General features: G+C 59.5%; 1 protein-coding gene across 8 annotated transcripts in view; it reads right to left on the bottom strand.

Moving 5' to 3' along the window:
• ARHGEF11 (Rho guanine nucleotide exchange factor 11) overlaps positions 1–19,224 on the bottom strand; it is a 68,621-nt gene that overhangs the window by 24,139 nt on the left and 25,258 nt on the right. For 4 of the 8 annotated variants that reach the window (XM_077319015.1, XM_077319040.1, XM_077319019.1 and 1 more), the window contains 22 exons: positions 18,466–18,523; positions 15,116–15,300; positions 14,921–14,992; positions 13,622–13,741; positions 13,482–13,521; positions 13,100–13,176; positions 12,874–13,014; positions 12,591–12,668; positions 12,382–12,483; positions 11,397–11,495; positions 10,952–10,994; positions 10,207–10,303; positions 9,635–9,757; positions 9,078–9,101; positions 8,689–8,830; positions 8,440–8,545; positions 8,271–8,300; positions 7,627–7,753; positions 7,180–7,359; positions 6,865–6,912; positions 4,686–4,849; positions 4,228–4,374 (listed from right to left, as the gene is read on the bottom strand). In XM_077319015.1, coding sequence (XP_077175130.1) covers positions 4,228–4,374; positions 4,686–4,849; positions 6,865–6,912; positions 7,180–7,359; positions 7,627–7,753; positions 8,271–8,300; positions 8,440–8,545; positions 8,689–8,830; positions 9,078–9,101; positions 9,635–9,757; positions 10,207–10,303; positions 10,952–10,994; positions 11,397–11,495; positions 12,382–12,483; positions 12,591–12,668; positions 12,874–13,014; positions 13,100–13,176; positions 13,482–13,521; positions 13,622–13,741; positions 14,921–14,992; positions 15,116–15,300; positions 18,466–18,523 — 2,203 coding nt within the window. The remainder of the gene's footprint in view (positions 1–4,227; positions 4,375–4,685; positions 4,850–6,864; positions 6,913–7,179; positions 7,360–7,626; positions 7,754–8,270; positions 8,301–8,439; positions 8,546–8,688; positions 8,831–9,077; positions 9,102–9,634; positions 9,758–10,206; positions 10,304–10,951; positions 10,995–11,396; positions 11,496–12,381; positions 12,484–12,590; positions 12,669–12,873; positions 13,015–13,099; positions 13,177–13,481; positions 13,522–13,621; positions 13,742–14,920; positions 14,993–15,115; positions 15,301–18,465; positions 18,524–19,224) is intronic. The other 4 variants (XM_077319017.1, XM_077319026.1, XM_077319030.1 and 1 more) reach the window with 3 other exon arrangements.

Here is a 19,224-nt window from a genome sequence, read left to right as displayed (position 1 = left end):
TCTAGGGAGTCCTTCCTTCTCATGAGGTGGCCAAAGTATTTGAGTTTCATCTTCAGGATCTGGCCTTCTAAAGAGCAGTCAGGGTTGATCTCCTCTAGGACTGACCGGTTTGTTCGCCTTGCAGTCCAAGGGACTCGCAAGAGTCTTCTCCAGCACCAGAGTTCAAAAGCCTCAATTCTTTGACGCTCGGCCTTCCTTATGGTCCAACTTTCGCAGCCATACATTGCAACTGGGAATACCATAGCCTTGACTAAACGCACTTTTGTTGGCAGGGTGATGTCTCTGCTTTTTAGGATGCTGTCTAGATTTGCCATAGCTTTCCTCCCCAGGAGCAAGCGTCTTTTAATTTCTTTGCTGCAGTCCCCATCAGCAGTGATCTTGGAGCCCAGGAAAATAAAATCTGTCACTACCTCAATTTCTTCCCCATCTATTTGCCATGAATTGAGAGGGCCGGATGCCATGATCTTTGTTTTCTTGATGTTGAGTTTCAAGCCAACTTTTGCACTCTCCTCCTTCACCTGCATCAACAGGCTCTTTAGTTCCTCTTCACTTTCTGCCATTAGAGTGGTATCATCTGCATATCTAAGGTTGTTGATATTTCTCCCTGCAATCTTGATCCCAATTTGTGACTCCTATAATCCCGCATTTCTCATGATGTGCTCTGCATACAGGTTAAATAGGCAAGGCGACAGTATACAGCCTTGCCGAACTCCTTTCTCAATTTTGAACCAGTCAGTGATTCCATGTTCAGTTCTCACTGTTGCTTCTTGACCTGCATATACATTTCTCAAGAGACAAATAAGATGCTCTGGTATTCCCATCTCTTTAAGAACTTGCCACAATTTGTTGTGCTCCACACAATCAAAGGCTTTAGCATAGTCAATGAAGCAGAAGTAGACGTTCTTCTGGTACTCCCTAGCTTTCTCCATGATCCAGCGTATGTTGGCAATTTGATCTCTAGTTCCTCTGCCTCTTCGAAATCCTGCCTGTACTTCTGGAAGTTCTCGGTCCACATATTGCTGGAGCCTAGCTTGTAGGATTTTGAGCATAACTTTGCTTGCATGAGAAATTAGTGCAATGGTGCGGTAGTTTGAACATTCTTTGGCATTGCCCTTCTTTGGGATTGGAATGTAAACTGACCTTTTCCAATCCTGTGGCCACTGTTGAGTTTTCCAAATTTGCTGGCATATTGAGTGTAGCACTTTTACTGCATCGTCTTTTAAGATTTTGAATAGTTCAACTGGAATGCTGTCACCACCACTAGCTTTATTGTTGCTCAGACTTCCTAAGGCCCATTTGACTTCACATTCCAGGATGTCTGGCTCCAGGTCAGTAACTACCCCACTGTGGTCATCAGGGATGTTAAGCTCGCTCTTGTATAGTTGTTCTGTATAATTTTGCCACCTTTGTTTAATCTCTTCTGCTTCTGTGAGGTCCCTACCATTTTGGTCCCTTATCATACCCAACTTTGCATGAAACGTTCTCTTCATATCTCCAATTTTCTTGAAAAGATCTCTGGTCCTCCCCATTCTATTGTTTTCTTCTATTTGTTTGCACTGTTCATTTAAGAAGGCATTCTTATCTCTTCTAGCTTTTCTCTGGAATTCTGCATTCAATTGGGTGTATCTTTCTCTTTCTCCCTTGCCTTTCACTTCCCTTCTCTCCTTAGCTATTTGTAAAGCTTCCTCAGACAGCCATTTTGATTTCTTGCATTTCTTTTTCTTTGGGATGGTTTTAGTTGCTACCTCTTGTACAATGTTGCGAACCTCAGTCCATAGTTCTTCAGGCACTCTGTCTATCAGATCTAATTCCTTAAATCTATTTGTCACCTCTACTGTGTATTCGTTGGGGATATGATTTAGTTCATACCTGAGTGGCCTAGTGCTTTTCCCTACTTTCTTCAATTTAAGCCTAAATTTTGCAACAAGAAGCTCATGATCTGAACCACAATCAGCTCCTGGTCTTGTTTTTATTGACTGTATAGAACTTTTCCATCTTTGGCTGCAGAGCACATAGTCAATCTGATTTCTGTGTTGACCGTCTGGTGATGTCCATGTGTAGAGTCGTCTCTTGGGTTGTTGGAAAAGAGTGTTTGCTATGACCATTGTATTCTCTTGACAAAATTCTACCAGCCTGTGCCCTGCTTCATTTTGTACTCCAAGGCCAAACTTGCCTGTTATCCCCGTTATCTTTTGGCTTCCTACTTTAGCATTCCAATCCCCCATGATGATAAGCACATCATTTTTTGGCGTTGCTTCTAGAAGGTGTTGTAGGGCTTCATAGAACTGATCAACTTCATCCTCTTCAGCAGCAGTGGTTGGGGCATAGACCTGCATCACTGTGATGTTGAATGGCTTGCCTTGGATTCGAACTGAGATCATTCTGTCATTTTGGGGATTGTATCCCAAGACTGCTTTTCCTACTCTCTTATTGATTATGAAGGCTACTCCATTTCTTCTGTGAGATTCTTGTCCACAGTAGTATACCTGATGGTCATCTGAATTAAATTCACCCATTCCTGTCCATTTTAGTTCACTGATTCCTAAAATGTCGATGTTCAGTCTTGTCATTTCTTGTTTGACCACGTCCAGCTTACCTTGATTCATGGATCTGACGTTCCAGGTTCCTATGGAATAAAAATCTTTACAGCATCGGACTGTCTTTTCGCCACCAGTTACTTCCACAACTGAGCGTCCTTTCGGCTTTGGCCCAGTCGCTTCATTCATTCTGGCGCTACTCGTACTAGCCGTCTGCTCATCCCCAGTAGCATATTGGACACCTTCCGACCTGAGGGGCTCATCTTCCAGCGTCATATTGTTATACCTATTGGAACTGTCCATAGAGTTTTCATGGCAAAGATACTGGAGTGGTTTGCCATTTCCTTCTCCAGTGGATCACCTTTTGTCAGAGCTCTCAGCTATGACCTGTCCGTCTTGGGTGGCCCTGCACGGTATAGCTCATAGCTTCACTGAACTACGCAAGCCCCCTTGCCACAAGGCAGCGATCCTTGAAGGGCATTTAGGTAGGAAAAACCAAATACACCAATATAGGATGGGGGAGACTTGTCTTGGCAGTAGCATGTGCGAAAAGGATCTAGGACTCTCAGCAGACCATACATTGAACAGGAGTCAGCAGTGTGACTCAGTGGGTAAGAAGGAAAATGGGATTTTGGGCTGTATCAAACGGAGTATTGTGTCCAGATCGCGGGAGGTGATGGTACCACTTTACTCTGCTCTGGTTCAGCCTCACTTGGAGTCCTGGGTTCAGTTTTGGGCACCCCAGTTGAAGAGGGATGTAGACAAACTGGAGCGTGTCCAGAGGAGGGCAACAAAGATGGTGAGGGGTTTGGAGACCAAGAGATAATGAGGAAAGGTTGGGGGAGTTTGGTCTGTTTAGCCTGGAGAGGAGACGACTGAGAAGGGATTTGATAACCATCTTCAAGTATTTAAAAGGGTGCCATGTGGAGGATGGAGCAGAATTGTTCTCTCTTGACCCAGAGGGATGGACCAGATCCAATGGGATGAAATTAATTCAAAAAAATTTCTGGCTAAACATCCAGAAGAAGTTCCTGACAGTCAGAGTGGTTTCTCAGTTGAGCAGGATTCCTCAGGAGGTGGTGGATTCTTCATCTTCGTAAACAGAGGCTGATTCTGTGAAGGCTCAAGGGGGTGGCAGGTGACAGTGGGTGAGCGAGAGGGTTGTGAGTGTCCTGCATAGTGCTGGGGGTTGGACTAGATGACCTAGGAGGTGCCCCATGATTTCTTGGGTCCCCCTCTGTCAGTCTGACATTTGCTACTTTCCAGTTGTCCAGCACAGCAGCCAAACAAATGAGGAACAATCAGTTCCTAGAAGCAAATGACAAATTAGGAGCAAATTCCATATACCAGTCTGCAGACCAACACTTTTACATGCAAGTTCCGTAAGGAACCCTTGGGTGCTCACATTCTACTTCAATACCGTGTTCTATAAAAAGGCTCACTTTCTGGGAGGTCCAAGAGAAGCAGGGCAGAAAAACCAGGAGGAGGAGGAGGAGGGGTCTGTGGCAGGCAGACTCGGACCCTCGTGGTGGAATGGCGCGGGGGATCTCCATCCCCTCTTGGGGACAAAGGACTCCGGAAGCCTCCCCACCTCCAGCGCAGGGTGTGACGTCAGCACCTGCAGAGGGCCTCAGGGCCCAAACCCAGCCAGGCCCCAGGGAGCCCAGGAGGAGGAGCCCAGCGGCCTTACTGTGGATCTCTATCAGCTCCGGGAGGTTGGGGAAGAGCAGGGCCAGTTCCTCGCGGGACAGTAGGTTCTCCTTCCTCAGGCGCTGGCAGAAGACGAGGTCCAGGACCCGCAGGATCCGCAAGTGAGAGGCCTCCGTCACAAACAGCTCTGGGCAGGGCGGCAGGGGGTGGGGGGAGACATCAATCATTCTCTGCCAGGCATTTCTTGCCTTCCCAGGGCCCAGACCCGGGAGGGGGGCAAAGCAGAGGACAGGCCTGCCCACAGCACCCTTTTTGCTCCCCAAAGAATCTGCCAGACCCTCCCCCCAACGCACAGGGGCTGGTATTCCCAGCAAGACCCAAACAAGCCCCTCAAGGCTCCCAGTTGCACCCCACGGGGCCTGAGCTAGAGCTCCCTGCCTGGCCGTCCCCGGGGGGGGGGGGGAGGAAGCTGCCTGCTCCCACAAAGCGGCTCCTCACCATTGATGACCTCCTGGCGGTCAACCTCCCTCTGGGGCAGGAAGGCCGCCACGTCTCGGCCGACGGTGTGCTGCCAGTTCTGGGCGTCCAGCTCTGGCTCCAGGTCTGAGAAGTGGCTGAAGTCGTCCTCCATGCTGAAGCCCAGGTGTGGGGACTCAACACTCCTGCAGGGGCCAAGAGAGCAGCTGACCACACCCTGGCCTGACCCCCAGCGGCCGGAGCAACACCCCCCAGCCCCCCCTCCCCCCCGGGGCTCTTCACTGGAATGGGCGGGAGGACAAAGGAAAGAAAGCCAGGCAATTAACTTGCCGTATCAGGGAGCATTTTTCACAAACAAGCTGCAATATTTATGGATAACAGTACATCAACAAGAGAAAAGCAATAGCCAATGAACATGGGAAGAGCCCTGCTGGGTCAGGCCAGGGAGGGTCCATCCAATTCAGCCTCCCATTTCACAGAGTGACCTCTGGAAGGTCAACAACCGGGCACAGAGGCTGAGGCCTTCCCCTGAGAATATCAGACCAGATATGCTGGGCCAGACCAGGGGGTGTCCATCTCGTCCAGCCTCCCGTCCCCCACAGGGCAGAGAGGCCGAGGACTTCATAAGAGTATCAGAAGAGCCCTGCTGGGTAGGCCAGGGAGGGTCCCTCCAGTCCAGCCTCCCGTCTCACCCAGGGGCCAGCCAGTTCCTCTGCAGGGCCAGCCACAGCGCAGGGAGGCCGAGGCCTTCCCCTGAGAAGACCCTCAGAAGAGCCCTGCTGGGTCAGGCCAGGGAGGGTCCCTCCAGTCCAGCCTCCCGTCTCACCCAGGGGCCAGCCAGTTCCTCTGCAGGGCCAGCCACAGGGCAGGGAGGCCGAGGCCTTCCCCTGAGAAGACCCTCATAAGAGCCCTGCTGGGTCAGGCCAGGGAGGGTCCCTCCAGTCCAACCTCCCGTCTCACCCAGGGGCCGGCCAGTTCCTCTGCAGGGCCAAACACAGGGCAGAGAGGCCGAGGCCTTCCCCTGAGAAGACCCTCAGAAGAGCCCTGCTGGGTCAGGCCGGGGAGGGTCCCTCCAGTCCAGCCTCCCGTCTCACCCAAGGGCCGGCCAGTTCCTCTGCAGGGCCAGCCACAGGGCAGAGAGGCCGAGGCCTTCCCCTGAGAAGACCCTCAGAAGAGCCCTGCTGGGTCAGGTCAGGGAGGGTCCCTCCAGTCCAGCCTCCCGTCTCCCCCAGGGGCCGGCCAGTTCCTCTGCAGGGCCAGCCTCAGGGCAGAGAGGCCGAGGCCTTCCCCTGAGAAGACCCTCAGAAGAGCCCTGCTGGGTCAGGCCAGGGAGGGTCCCTCCAGTCCAGCCTCCCGTCTCCCCCAGGGGTCAGCCAGTTCCTCTGCAGGGCCAGCCACAGGGCAGAGAGGCCGAGGCCTTCCCCTGAGAAGTCCCTCAGAAGAGCCCTGCTGGGTCAGGCCAGGGAGGGTCCCTCCAGTCCAGCCTCCCGTCTCCCCCAGGGGTCAGCCAGTTCCTCTGCAGGGCCAGCCTCAGGGCAGAGAGGCCGAGGCCTTCCCCTGAGAAGACCCTCAGAAGAGCCCTGCTGGGTCAGGCCAGGGAGGGTCCCTCCAGTCCAGCCTCCCGTCTCCCCCAGGGGTCAGCCAGTTCCTCTGCAGGGCCAGCCACAGGGCAGAGAGGCCGAGGCCTTCCCCTGAGAAGACCCTCAGAAGAGCCCTGCTGGGTCAGGCCAGGGAGGGTCCCTCCAGTCCAGCCTCCCGTCTCCCCCAGGGGCCAGCCAGTTCCTCTGCAGGGCCAACAAGTGGGCAGAGAGGCCGAGGCCTTTCCTAGGGTTGCCTCCCAGCATTCTTGGTGAGCATTTTGGACTTGACTGCTTAATAACCAGACAGAGCTGCATGTCAAAGGCCTTCCGTGGACTCACTGCTTAAATTCCCCAGGGCATTCGAAATGGGAAATCTAGCTGAGGAATTACGTGTGTGGGATGGAGTGTTGACAATTCTGTGCTGGGGGAAGTTTGGTCCAAGAGGCGATTTTAGCCGTCGGAGGCTGTGCCCCCAGTGCCGTTGTGTGCACAGGACCTGGTCACACCCTTTGGGTTTGCCACGGCAGCCCCCCCCCCCCCGGCCCATTTCCATTTCAGAGGCCGGCAGAGAAACCGAGGACCCGGCAGGTGAGAGGCCCTTGCCACCCTCTTCTCCTCACCTGCGCCCCATTTTGGGAGTGTAGGGTGGAGTGGGGTTTTCCAGCGACCTGCCAACAGAAATTCACTCAGTCCAGCACTGATCTGGGGAAGAATGACCCCAAGCTCCCCCCCCCCCACACACACCACCTGCCATGCCTTGTTGCCGGAAGGACAGAGGCCTCCTTCCCTTGGGGTGGTGGGGGAGGGGGGAGGAGACCCCCAAGAAAGACGAGGCCGAGATCCACGGCCCAGAGGAATGGGCGACCGCAGGCAGGCGTTGCCCCCCCCCGAGAGTGGCCTCCTCCCCCTCCCCCTCCCCCTCCCGTGGGCCCTACCTGGCGGAGAGGCTGGAGGCCGAGGAGGAGGCCGACTGGTGGAGCCGGGTGGCTTCGGCTGCGGCCTCCATGTCCACATCGCTCCGGGAACGGGGCACGTTCTCCGCCTTCCGCAGCCGCTTGAGCTCCTCTTGGCCCTTCAGGCTCTCCGACCGGCCGAGCTTGACCTCTGCCCTGGCACTGCGGGAGAGCGGCGGCTGGAGCGGAAGCAGGCCCAAGCCCACACCCTCTTTGCCCTCCAAAGCCCCCCTTGGGCATGACAGGCAGCCCCCTCCTGGCTCCAGAGAACCCCTCTGTGCTGCGCTGGGCTGGGCTGGGCTGCGGTGGGGAGAGGCTCCCGGCCAACCCTCCGCCCTCTCAGAGTGGATTGCCGTGGCCAGCGGCAGCCAGTCCTCCTTCCCCCGTGGGGAGCGTTGCCCCCTTGGCCCCGCCCCTCCTGCCTCCCACCTGTCCGTCTCGAGAAGGTCTTCAGGGAAGCTGCCGGTGGAGAGGCGCTGGAGGCCGGCCTCCTGGGGGTCGTAGGACTGGCTGTTCTCAAAGTGCTGGATGATGTTCCTCACGTTGCCGGGCTTAACTGGGGGAGAAAAGGGCCAGCACTGCAGCCCCCTGCAGCTTGCCACAAGGAGCCGCCCCTCCGGCCCACAGGGACACGGGGCTCGGGGGGACCCCCGGGCCAGCAGCACAGGACCCCCCAAAGCCCCTGTGGCCGCCCACCACAGTCCCCTCCAGCCTGGCCCCGTGGGAACTGCAGGCGCCGTGGCAGAGAAAGGGGGTGGGGGGGAGGCAGGGCTCAGGCAAGGGAGGGAGGCTGGCCAAATCGGACCCCCGGGCTCCACCCGTCTCCCAGGTCTGCTCGGGGGCAGGAGGTGTTCCCTGCCCACCCCCACGGCGACTCCCGTGCCCCAAAGTGCAAGGCGGCCAGAAGGGGCCGGCCCACGGTCAAGGGCAGAGGCTCCGGAAGAGACCTCAGGCTGTCACCCCGGGAGGCCGGTGGCCGTTCAGCAGTGGGCTCCAAAGCCCCCTCCTCTAAAAGATCCCTCCCGGGGGGGGTGGAAATAAGCTGCGTGGGGGGGCGGGGGGCTGGTGTTTACCTTCCACAGGGGACAAAGGGACATGAAATGCTGGAAAGGAAAGAAAAAGAAGATGGGATGTCAAAACTTAAGCTGTGCACAGCACGATGGAGGATGGACAAGGAATGCCAAGAGGAGAAGGGGGGGAGGGAGCCCCCCATGAGCCCCCCCCCCCCGCATGCTTGCTTACTGCTCTGGGAGGTGCTCCTGGGCTTCCCGATGTACTTCAGGATGGGGTTCCTCCTCCTGTCCTCCGAGGCCTCCTTCTCCTTCTCCTTCTTGGCGCTGCTGCTCTGCTGGCCCGGGAGAGGCGGGGTCAGGGGGGCCCTTCTCCCAGCCCCCAGGGGGCACTCGTGCTGTGCTGTGCTGTGCTGTGCTGTGCTGTGCTGGGGAGGGGGGGGGAGAGACGGACCCCCGCCACCCCCCCCCCCACACTCACCTTCTTGGCCTTGGGGAAGAAGGGCAGCCACTTCTCCTTCTCCGGGGCCGGCCACTTCTCTGCCGCGCTGGCTGGGCGAGGCTCCCTCATGCGGATCCCCGCGTGGCTCATGTAGGTGCTCAAGGCAAAGCTCATGGGGGAGCTGCGGGGAAGGAAGAGGCAACTCCCCTTCTGCTGCTGCTGCCGCCGGGGAAAGGCGCCCTCGACTGCAGGATCACCCTCAGCCCAGGCAGGGCGTGGCCACGCCGTGGGTCACCGACGCAGGGGGCCAAGGGACTGCAGCTAGACCAGGACTCTCAAGACCCCCCCCCAGGGGGACTCCCCCACCCCTCCCACCTTCTCCCGCCTACCCAGCCGGCCAAAGCTCCCCACTCCAGAGACCCACTCACCTCCTGTCCTCTTCGTATTTGGATCTGCAGCAAAGGAGCAGAAAAGGCTTGGCTTACTGTCTGCCCCCCGCCCCCCCCCCCGGACCACTCTCCTTGACCAACCCCACCAGAGCCCCCCAGATCCCCGTGCCTTGTCTGCCAGCCCTCTTCCCTCCCCCCCTCCCCCTGCTCCACCCCTCTCCTGCAGGAGCTCTCTCTAGGGCAGGGGAGATGCGCCCTGCAGCACCGGGGCCGAATTCAGGGGCAGGCCCTCCCCATGCCTGGCCTGCGTGTGGCACAGCCGCCTGATGCCAGCCCAGGCCCTGATCCTGCCCTGCTTTCCTCTCAGCACTGAAATGCTCCCTCCCTCCCTCCCGCCACCCCACTGGGACGTGGACCCCCGGGCGACAGTCTGCCAGCTGCTCCCCCCAAGCCTCACAGGCTGGGAACCCACAGCCCACTGCTCCCCCCAAGAATTCCTCCAAGCCCTTTGTGCCCCAGCCGCCCCCCAAAGTGGCAGTGGCAGCAGCAGCAGCAGCAGCACTAGCACCCCCTGCCCCTCCCTGCCCCACACTCACAGTATTTCCCCCAGGCGGGCAATCTGCCTTTCGGCCACCTGCCGCTCCTTGTGGGGGTCTCCGTCCAGGTCCAGCAGGTCATTCTCCCCATACAAGCTCCCCAGACCCATGGTCCGTTTCGTCCTGCGGACACACAAGGATGGCTCCAGCCTCTCTGGCTCCCCCCCCGTCTGCCCCCCCAAGGCTCCAGGACACAGCGGTGGACCAGCCCAGCCCAGCCCAGCCCAGCCCAGCCCAGCCCAGCCCAGCCCAGCCCAGCCCAGCCCACCCTTCCCATCAAGCCCAACTACAGAAACGAGGCCAGCCACAAGGCCTTCATGCCCTCAGCCCCGTCAGGGGCCTCCTCGGTCGGCCCTGTTGCAGGATTGGGACCTCAGCCCCACCGCAGCCAAGTCCTCAGAGCAGCCCCCTCCTCTGTCCGTGGCTCTGGGTGGGCGGCGGACGCCATTCCGGCGGACAAGAAACGCCATCCCAGAGGAGCTCTGCTGGCTCCAGGGGCCAGCCCAGGAGGGGCCACAGCCCAGTGGCAGAGCATCACCCCCCCCCCAGCCAGGCCAGGAAGAGAGGCTCACCGGTAGTCCTGGATTTGCTCCTGGATCTCTGGCATGACCGCCTCCTGGACCTCCGAGAAGGCACTCCGAGGGTCTTCCCCACTCCGCAGGCGAGACTCTGGAGGATCCGTTCCAAGGAGAGGACCAAGTGTCACGGCCAGGGGACGGGGCAGCCCCTCTGCAAGGCCCCCTTGCTCCCAAGGACCCTCGGGCACACCTCTACCCCCCCCCTCCCCCACTGCTTCAGCCTCACCCCTTTGGAGCTGGGAGGGGGAGAGGAGGCCGCTCCAAGGATGCGCTTCACTTCTGCTCAGAGCATCTCCTCCGGGGCCCCCTTTGCTGGCTCATGCCCCCCACTGTCCTCGGGCACTCCGGCAGGGGAGGGAGCCAACCATCCACAAGCCAAAATCCAGCCGAAACTTGGCCTGGTTCATTCCTCAAGCTTGGTCCAACTGGGCAGTTGGGGCCCTTGGACCTCCCAGTGGAGCGGAGCGGAGCGGGGCCACCCCTTCCAAGCAGGGGAAAGCGGAGCGGACCAGTGGCATGGCGGCCTGTCGCCCCGTGAGGAGGCGGAAGAGGCTGCCAGGGGAGCAGGCCTGCCCGTCAGCTGCCAGGTCGCAATGGCTGCCCGCCAAGAACCCTTCTCAGGCAATCCCGCCCCCCTCCCATGAACGGGGGATCCAAACTGGCCAGTTTGGTTCAGGGTACAGTTCCAGGCCGCCCCAAACCAAAACAGAAGTTGGTGCCCATCCCCCCCTCAACGCACCTATTTCAGCCAGCAACTGATCCGGGACTTTCACTCTCAGCAGCTACGAAAAGGAAAGGGCGTGAAAACATCAGGCAAGCCGAAGGGAGGACGTTGCACCCCCCCCCCCCTCCTCAAAGCGGTCCCCTTCCCCATCCCCTCCCCTGGCCGGCCGGCCGGTGGCGCCGAGTGAGAGTCGCTGGGACTGGCCCAGGGCCACCCGGCAGGCTCCAAGGGGAGGGAGAAGCGGAGAATCACGCCCGGCTTTCCAGATTAGGGGCCCCTGCTCTCGACCCCCACCCCACGCTGGCCCTCAGCTGGGCCGTGTGGAGAGGCGAGCCCCATCTCCAGACGCAGCCAGCTGGCAGAGGCGGCCAACTCCAGAGCAAAGACCGGTCCCAATTCCTGTGCTTTAGGGAGCCACGGCCCAAGCCTTCTGCCTGCCCCCCCCCCCCCGAGCACCTACCGCATTCTTGTCCAAGAAGATATTCCAGAGGTCCTTGGAGAGCCCTCGCGCCTCCTTGGGGGTGGTCTGCTGGCACACATCTGCACACAAGTACAACAGCTGCAGGCAGAGAGCGCCCAGGAAGGAAGGTAGGAAGGAAGGAAGGAAGGAAGGAGAGTCGTCAAGGAGACCCACTGGTTGCAAAAGGGCAGGGAAAGAGGCAGCGGGCCAGGCCCACTTCCCCTTTACACCAAGATAAGGCAGCCGGGCCCACTGCCCAGGCTGAGCTTCCATTTACACTCCGCTTTCCTCCACGGGGGGCTTATTGCAGCTCTCCCCTCCCTCCTCTGACCCACAACACTCCCCCAGCAAAGTAGGCAGGGCTGAGATTGGCCCAAGGTCACCTGGATCTTCCAGGCCCTGGTCTAACCCCCCCCCCCCCACTGCTGGGCACCCCAGGGAAACCAGGGAAGGGGGCTTAGCAGGCGGGCTTCAGGTTTTTGGATGAGTCTTATCCAGACCAGAAGTTGCCTCCAGCTCCATAAGGAACGAAGGCTGCCGATAAAGGTTTCAAAGAACAAACTAAACAAACTCTCTCACCTAGGAATGCCCCGACACGCCTGCCAAGGACAACAAGGCAGGCCAATGAGCCGGGGCGTTCTTGCGGCCTCTGCCCAGCCCCTCACCTGCTCTAAGCCACCCACCTGGCCAGCGCCCTCTGGCCTCTGGTGCTGCCCACGTTTCAGAACAGACGTCTTAAAGCCCCGGGGTCTGCTCAGGGACAGCAGCCAGCAGCCCAGCAGTGCCCGAGGGGGCACCAGCTGATCTGCTGGACCCCCCCCCCCAGGTCAGGCCAGATCCCCCCCTTGCCGATGGCCCCATCACCTCTGCCAGCTGGCAGGCTCCACAGGGGAGGACGGGGGGTGCCCCTGGGGCCCGTTTTCTGCCAGGCCCCTTGGCCCAGAGCCCACCCAGCCCAAAGCAGTTCTGCCAACCGGCCCCGTACCAGAGGGCTCGGATCCGCCTGAGAGAAGATGTAGCGCAGGAAGACTCCCAGGTGAGCCGGCCGGGATTTCAACCTCCCCAGGTCCTGAAAGAGGGCGTCGCACTAGAGAGGAAGCAGACCGGGCCCATCTCAGAGCAGGAAGGAAGAGCCAAGCCCCCCCTCCCCCCCCCGGGTGGCTCCTGTGCTCCGTGGCCCCTCCAGACACCCACCTCGTGGTTGTGAAAGTACCCAGGGTCACAGTCCTCCTCCGGGCCGATGATGAGCGGACGGAGAGCTCCGTCTGTGCCCTGCCGAGGGAACAGAGGCGGACCAGCAGCTGCAGAGCGGCAGGGACACAGCGAGGAAGGCACCCCCTGGACCAAGCTGCTGCTGCTGCTGCTGCTGCACGAACAGGATGCAGAGCCCCCCCCCCTCTTTCCCTTCCACCACTGAGGGGTGATGCACCAGGCTGGCCTCCCCTCCCGTCCCATCCCACCCCCCCCCCAGACTCACCTGCTCCACAGCTGGGGGGAAAGGAGAGTCAGCGCTGGACCCCCAGTGGTGCTGGAAGGCCTTGGAAGGGATGAGTGGGGAGGTGTGGGGGGGACTGTCCACCCCAGGGTCGGACAGGACAGAATTCCGATGCAGGGGGATCTGCGGAGACACACACAGAGCGCTCCAGTCCGGGGGCGGCACCAAGCCCTTCTCCCAGCCCAGGGCAGCCCACAGCGGCCCTCACCTCGCTGACCGAAGGGAAGCGCTCGGGACCCGAGTCCAAGCCACTGTCTCCATCCTGGGAGTCCACCGAAAGGCACCCTGCAGAGGGGAGGAGCAGGAGAGGGGACATGCTACACGGGGACAGGAGAAGGGCCAGCCTCACCCCACACAGAGCAAGGGGCCCCCGCTTCCCACCTACCCACCCACCCACCCACCTCCACCTGCGCTGCCCCGTCAACCCACAGGCAACCGATCCAGCCAGGCCCACGCCTCCTCTGTGCCTAGGAGCCCCTGCCCCCAGCCCCTCCTCGCCCCAGGCAACGAGCTGAAAGCCTTGTTCCCAAGTCACACAATCAAGGCCCCGGGAAGCCCCCCCCCTTCCCTCCCCCGATGGCACAACTCACCATCCGCTGCATGGGGTCCGACAGAGCCAGCATCACCCACCTGGAAGGGGAAGAGGCCAAGAGGTCACCCTGACACCACGCTGGCTCTGAAGTGCACAAGACACTTGGGCCAGCGGGACCCCCTCCTGAGACCGGCTTACCACCGAGACTCCCATCTCCTGCCTGATCTTCAGCTGCAGCTGGCTGACCCTCCGTCGAGCCCCTTCTATCTGCTCCTCAATAGGGGACGCCGGGTTCCGGCTGTAGACCTCGTAAAAGTGCTGCCGGAGAATCAGAAAAACCAGAGGTGTCTCAGCCCCCGCTCCACAAGAGCTCGCTGGGCCCGCAGCAGGTGGCCTTGGACGACCGGGACCTGAGGCCTTTAATGGTATCCCCTGTGCAAGCACCGAGTCATGTCTGACCCTTGGGGTGACACCCTCTAGCGTTTCTTGGCAGACTCAATACGGGGTGGTTTGCCAGTGCCTTCCCCAGCCATTACCGTTTACCCCCCAGCAAGCTGGGAGCTCATTTTACTGACCTCGGAAGGATGGAAGGCTGAGTCAACCTTGAGCCGGCTGCTGGGATCAAACTCCCAGCCTCATGGGCAGAGTTTTCAGACGGCTGCCTTACCACTCTGCGCCACAAGAGGCTCTTCTGGGGCCTTTGGGCACAGCCTATGGCCCATCGCTCTCCTGCAGGCAGCCCAGCGGAAGGATGAGACTGCCCCACAAGGAAACGTCAGCCCAGCACAAGCCGAGAGCAGCAAGGCAGGCGGCCCCCGAGGAGGAGGAGCCCCTCGAAGGTGACCACGACTAAAAGCTGGGGGGGGGGGGAGGACAGGGTGTGGCCTGCGAGGGGGAAGGCTTTTCTTTTTGAGGACTTTTGGTCAGTTTTTCTAACGGGGAAATTGGGGGATTTGGGTGAACACTGCTGGGGGGGAACCCTCTTAGGAAATATTTCTTTTCTTTGAGTGAGAAAACTTTTATTTTTTAAGAAATTCACAGCACAAAATATCTGAGGACTTTCTTATATTTTTCCAGTGAAAAATTGGAACATTTGAGGGAATGCTGAAAAAACTCCAATGCTGAAAAAACTCCAATCCCTTTTTTTTGGAAGCAGAGCGATGAAATGCTCCTCCGGAGAGACCACAGACATTTGCACGCCAAGGACAGGATCCTGCAAAGTAGCTGTGCTGAAAGCAGTGCTTTCCTCCAGTGCAAGGAGCACCAGGGGAAAGTGCCACTCTCAGCAGAAGGGCTCTTTGGGGCCCAGCCCGAAGGGCCCTTGTTCACATCACGAGGTAGAAGAGCAACAGGGGCCTGAAGTCCAGAGAACGTCTGGGGGTCTCTCCCCTTCGCAGGACGGAGACGTTCCCTTGGCAGACCAGCTGCCCACGGGAGGCACGAGAACCAGGGTCTGAACCAGGGCCAGGCTCCAGGAGGAAGCACCGCCCCACTCACCTGTAGCTCCGCCTCTTCCTGCCTCAGCATATTGCGGAGGATCTGGGTGGCGTGCCTCTGGACCTGCGGATCCTGCAGTGGGAAGCAAGGCGGTTCCAGAAGAGCTGCCTCAGCCTTCCCGGCTCCCTCCCTCCCTCCCGCCACCCTCTGCCCCCGCAGGCGTCTGCCCGCCACAACCACACCTGCGCCCGGTACCTGCAAGGGCTTCGGGCCAGTGATGCGCTGAGGGGGAGGAAGGGGGGGCGGAGGGGGCGGAGGCGGGCACGACGGCGGCACCATCTGTGGGGCTCCAGTCTGGTCTCCATCTTGCTGGGAACTCAGGAAGCACGCCGAGGGGGGAGGAGGGGAGCCCAGCAGCGTGAGGGCCACGTAAGCACCCGCTGGGAGGGCAGAAGAGCAGAGAGGGACATGAGTCAGCCAGGGCGCCTGAGCCAGCCCTCCAAGAAACCGGGCCCAGGAGAGGGAGGGCATTCCCACTGGGCCTAGAGGGCGGGGGGGGGGGGGCTGCTCAACTGGAAAACTCACGCATGGACAGGACACCCCTCCAGGCACCCCCCAGCCCTCAGAGGGCAATGTTAAAAACAGAAGGCGGCTTTTATAACATTTTCATTGTGAATTGTTTTTTGTTCATTGCCTTGAGCCAACTAGGAAGGGGAGATATATACACATCTATTTATTTAAAATTAACCAAGTTAATGATCGCTGTGACTGTGAGTGGCTAACCAGATGCAGTTGTGAGACAATGTTTTCCAACACTTAGACTGACAGAACCCTAGAGTGGGAAGGGGCCATAAAGGCCATCTAGTCCCACCCCCTGCTCAGTGCAGGATCGGCCTCAAGCATCCAGGAGAAGGATCTGTCCAGCCGCTGCTTGAAGGCGGCCTGTGAGGGGGAGCTCCCCACCTCCTTAGGCAGCCCCTTCCTCTGCTGAACTAGACTCCTAGAATCCCAGAGTGGGAAGGGGCCATGCAGGCCATCTAGTCCCACCCCCTGCTCAGTGCAGGATCAGCCTCAAGCATCCAGGAGAAGGATCTGTCCAGCCGCTGCTTGAAGACCGCCAGTGAGGGGGAGCTCCCCACCTCCTTAGGCAGCCCCTTCCACGGCTGAACTAGACTCACAGAATCCTAGAGTGGGAAGGGGCCATGAGGCCATCTAGTCCCACCCCCTGCTCAGTGCAGGATCAGCCTCCAGCATCCAGGAGAAGGATCTGTCCAGCCACTGCTTGAAGACGGCCAGTGAGGGGGAGCTCCCCACCTCCTGAGGCAGCCCCTTCCACTGCTGAACTAGACTCCTAGAATCCTAGAGTGGGAAGGGGCCATGCAGGCCATCCAGTCCCACCCCCTGCTCAGGGCAGGATCAGCCTCAAGCGTCCAGGAGAAGGATCTGTCCAGCCGCTGCTTGAAGAAGGCCAGTGAGGGGGAGCTCCCCACCTCCTTAGGCAGCCCCTTCCACGGCTGAACTAGACTCACAGAATCCTAGAGTGGGAAGGGGCCATGCAGGCCATCCAGTCCCACCCCCTGCTCAGTGCAGGATCAGCCTCAAGCATCCAGGAGAAGGATCTGTCCAGCCACTGCTTGAAGACGGCCAGTGAGGGGGAGCTCCCCACCTCCTGAGGCAGCCCCTTCCACTGCTGAACTAGACTCCTAGAATCCTAGAGTGGGAAGGGGCCATGCAGGCCATCCAGTCCCACCCCCTGCTCAGGGCAGGATCAGCCTCAAGCATCCAGGAGAAGGATCTGTCCAGCCGCTGCTTGCAGAAGGCCAGTGAGGGGGAGCTCCCCACCTCCTTAGGCAGCCCCTTCCACGGCTGAACTAGACTCACAGAATCCTAGAGTGGGAAGGGGCCATGCAGGCCATCCAGTCCCACCCCCTGCTCAGTGCAGGATCAGCCTCAAGCATCCAGGAGAAGGATCTGTCCAGCCACTGCTTGAAGACGGCCAGTGAGCGGGAGCTCCCCACCTCCTTAGGCAGCCCCTTCCACAGCTGAACTAGACTCCTAGAATCCTAGAGTGGGAAGGGACCATGCAGGCCATCTAGTCCCACCCCCTGCTCAGTGCAGGATCAGCATCCAGCATCCAGGAGAAGGATCTGCCCAGCCGCTGCTTGAAGACGGCCAGTGAGGGGGAGCTCCCCACCTCCTTAGGCAGCCCCTTCCACAGCTGAACTAGACTCCTAGAATCCTAGAGTGGGAAGGGGCCATGCAGGCCATCTAGTCCCACCCCCTGCTCAGTGCAGGATCAGCCTCCAGCATCCAGGAGAAGGATCTGCCCAGCCGCTGTTTGGAGACGCAGAGTGAGGGGGAGCTCCCCACCTCCTTAGGCAGCCCCTTCCATGGCTGAACTAGACTCCTAGAATCCTAGAGTGGGAAGGGGCCATGCAGGCCATCTAGTCCCACCCCCTGCTCAGTGCAGGATCAGCCTCCAGCATCCAGGAGAAGGATCTGCCCAGCCGCTGCTTGAAGACGGCCAGTGAGGGGGAGCTCCCCACCTCCTTAGGCAGCCCCTTCCACAGCTGAACTAGACTCCTAGAATCCTAGAGTGGGAATGGGCCATGCAGGCCATCTAGTCCCACCCCCTGCTCAGTGCAGGATCAGCCTCCAGCATCCAGGAGAAGGATCTGCCCAGCCGCTGTTTGGAGACGCAGAGTGAGGGGGAGCTCCCCACCTCCTTAGGCAGCCCCTTCCATGGCTGAACTAGACTCCTAGAATCCCAGAGTGGGAAGGGGCCATGCAGGCCATCTAGTCCCACCCCCTGCTCAGGGCAGGATCAGCCTCCAGCATCCAGGAGAAGGATCTGTCCAGCCGCTGCTTGAAGACGGCCACTGAGGGGGAGCTCCCCACCTCCTGAGGCAGCCCCTTCCCCTGCTGAACTAGACTCACAGAATCCTAGAGGGGGAAGGGGCCATGAAGGCCATCTAGTCCCACCCCCTGCTCAGGGCAGGATCAGCCTCCAGCATCCAGGAGAAGGATCTGTCCAGCCGCTGCTTGAAGACGGCCACTGAGGGGGAGCTCCCCACCTCCTGAGGCAGCCCCTTCCCCTGCTGAACTAGACTCACAGAATCCCAGAGTCATCTGCAAATATAATGGGGAGCCCCCTCATCCAGATCCTTGAAAAAGATGTCGACAGAACCTCAGAGCTCTGCAGAGTGTTCGGGGGTCTCTTTGCGGGCAGGAACACCCCAGAGGAGGCCCCCATACCAGGACATGCTGTGTGGAAGAAGTGAGGCTGCTCAAGTCAGCCGCCGGGCATGGGGATGGGGGTCCCCTGGCTTTACCATGCCAGAAGATGGTCCCTTTAGCTCGAGGGAGGCCCCCCTGCACCTGCCACTGCAGCCCTGCAGCTTGAGATGCCTTTGGGAAGCAGAGACCGTCAGTCTGCAAAGAGGTACAGGAGAGGATTTTTTCTTCTTTGCCTGCAGCTTTGCGCTACATGGATTTTGGAAGCCCGTCAAAAGCTGTGGGCAGCAAAGAGGCAGAGAAAGTGGGAGTCTTCTGACCAAGGAACCCAACAGACCTAGGAAGAATGACCCCTTCCTCGGCACACTCACACTTGATGAGTTTCACAACTTCGAGATGAGAGCTGTTGGTCACCATCGTCCCATTGACCTGCCAGAAGAAAACAGGAGAGTCAAAGGAACATCATACAAGTCCTGCTAGATCAGACCAGTGGTCCATTCTGTCTCACCCAGGGGCCAGCCAGAGGCAGAGAGGCCGAGGCCTTCCTAAGGACATCAGGAGAGCCCTGCTGGGTCAGACCAGGGGGAGTCCATCCAGCCCAGCCTCCCATCTCTCACAGGGGCCAGCCAGTTCCTCCTCAGGGCCAGCCACAGGACAGAGAGGCTGAGGCCTTCCTAAGGACATCAGGAGAGCCCTGCTGGGTCAGACCAGTGGTCCATTCTGTCTCACCCAGGGGCCAGCCAGAGGCAGAGAGGCCGAGGCCTTCCTAAGGACATCAGGAGAGCCCTGCTGGGTCAGACCAGGGGGAGTCCATCCAGCCCAGCCTCCTGTCTCACACAGGGGCCAGCCAGTTCCTCTGGAGGGCCAACAACAGGGCAGAGAGGCCGAGGCCTTCCTAAGGACATCAGGAGAGCCCTGCTGGGTCAGACCTGGGGTCCATCCAGTCCAGCCTCCTGTCTCACACAGGGGCCAGCCAGTTCCTCTGGAGGGCCAACAACAGAGCAGAGAGGCCGAGGCCTTCCTAAGGACATCAGGAGAGCCCTGCTGGGTCAGACCAGGGGTCCATCCAGTCCAGCCTCCTGTCTCACACAGGGGCCAGCCAGTTCCTCTGCAGGGCCAACAACAGGGCA

Source organism: Paroedura picta, chromosome 1 (genome assembly GCF_049243985.1).
Source record: "Paroedura picta isolate Pp20150507F chromosome 1, Ppicta_v3.0, whole genome shotgun sequence".
NCBI classification, from domain to species: domain Eukaryota; kingdom Metazoa; phylum Chordata; class Lepidosauria; order Squamata; family Gekkonidae; genus Paroedura; species Paroedura picta.
Note: the sequence above shows the minus strand (reverse complement) of the source record. Positions and strands in the feature narration are given on the sequence as shown.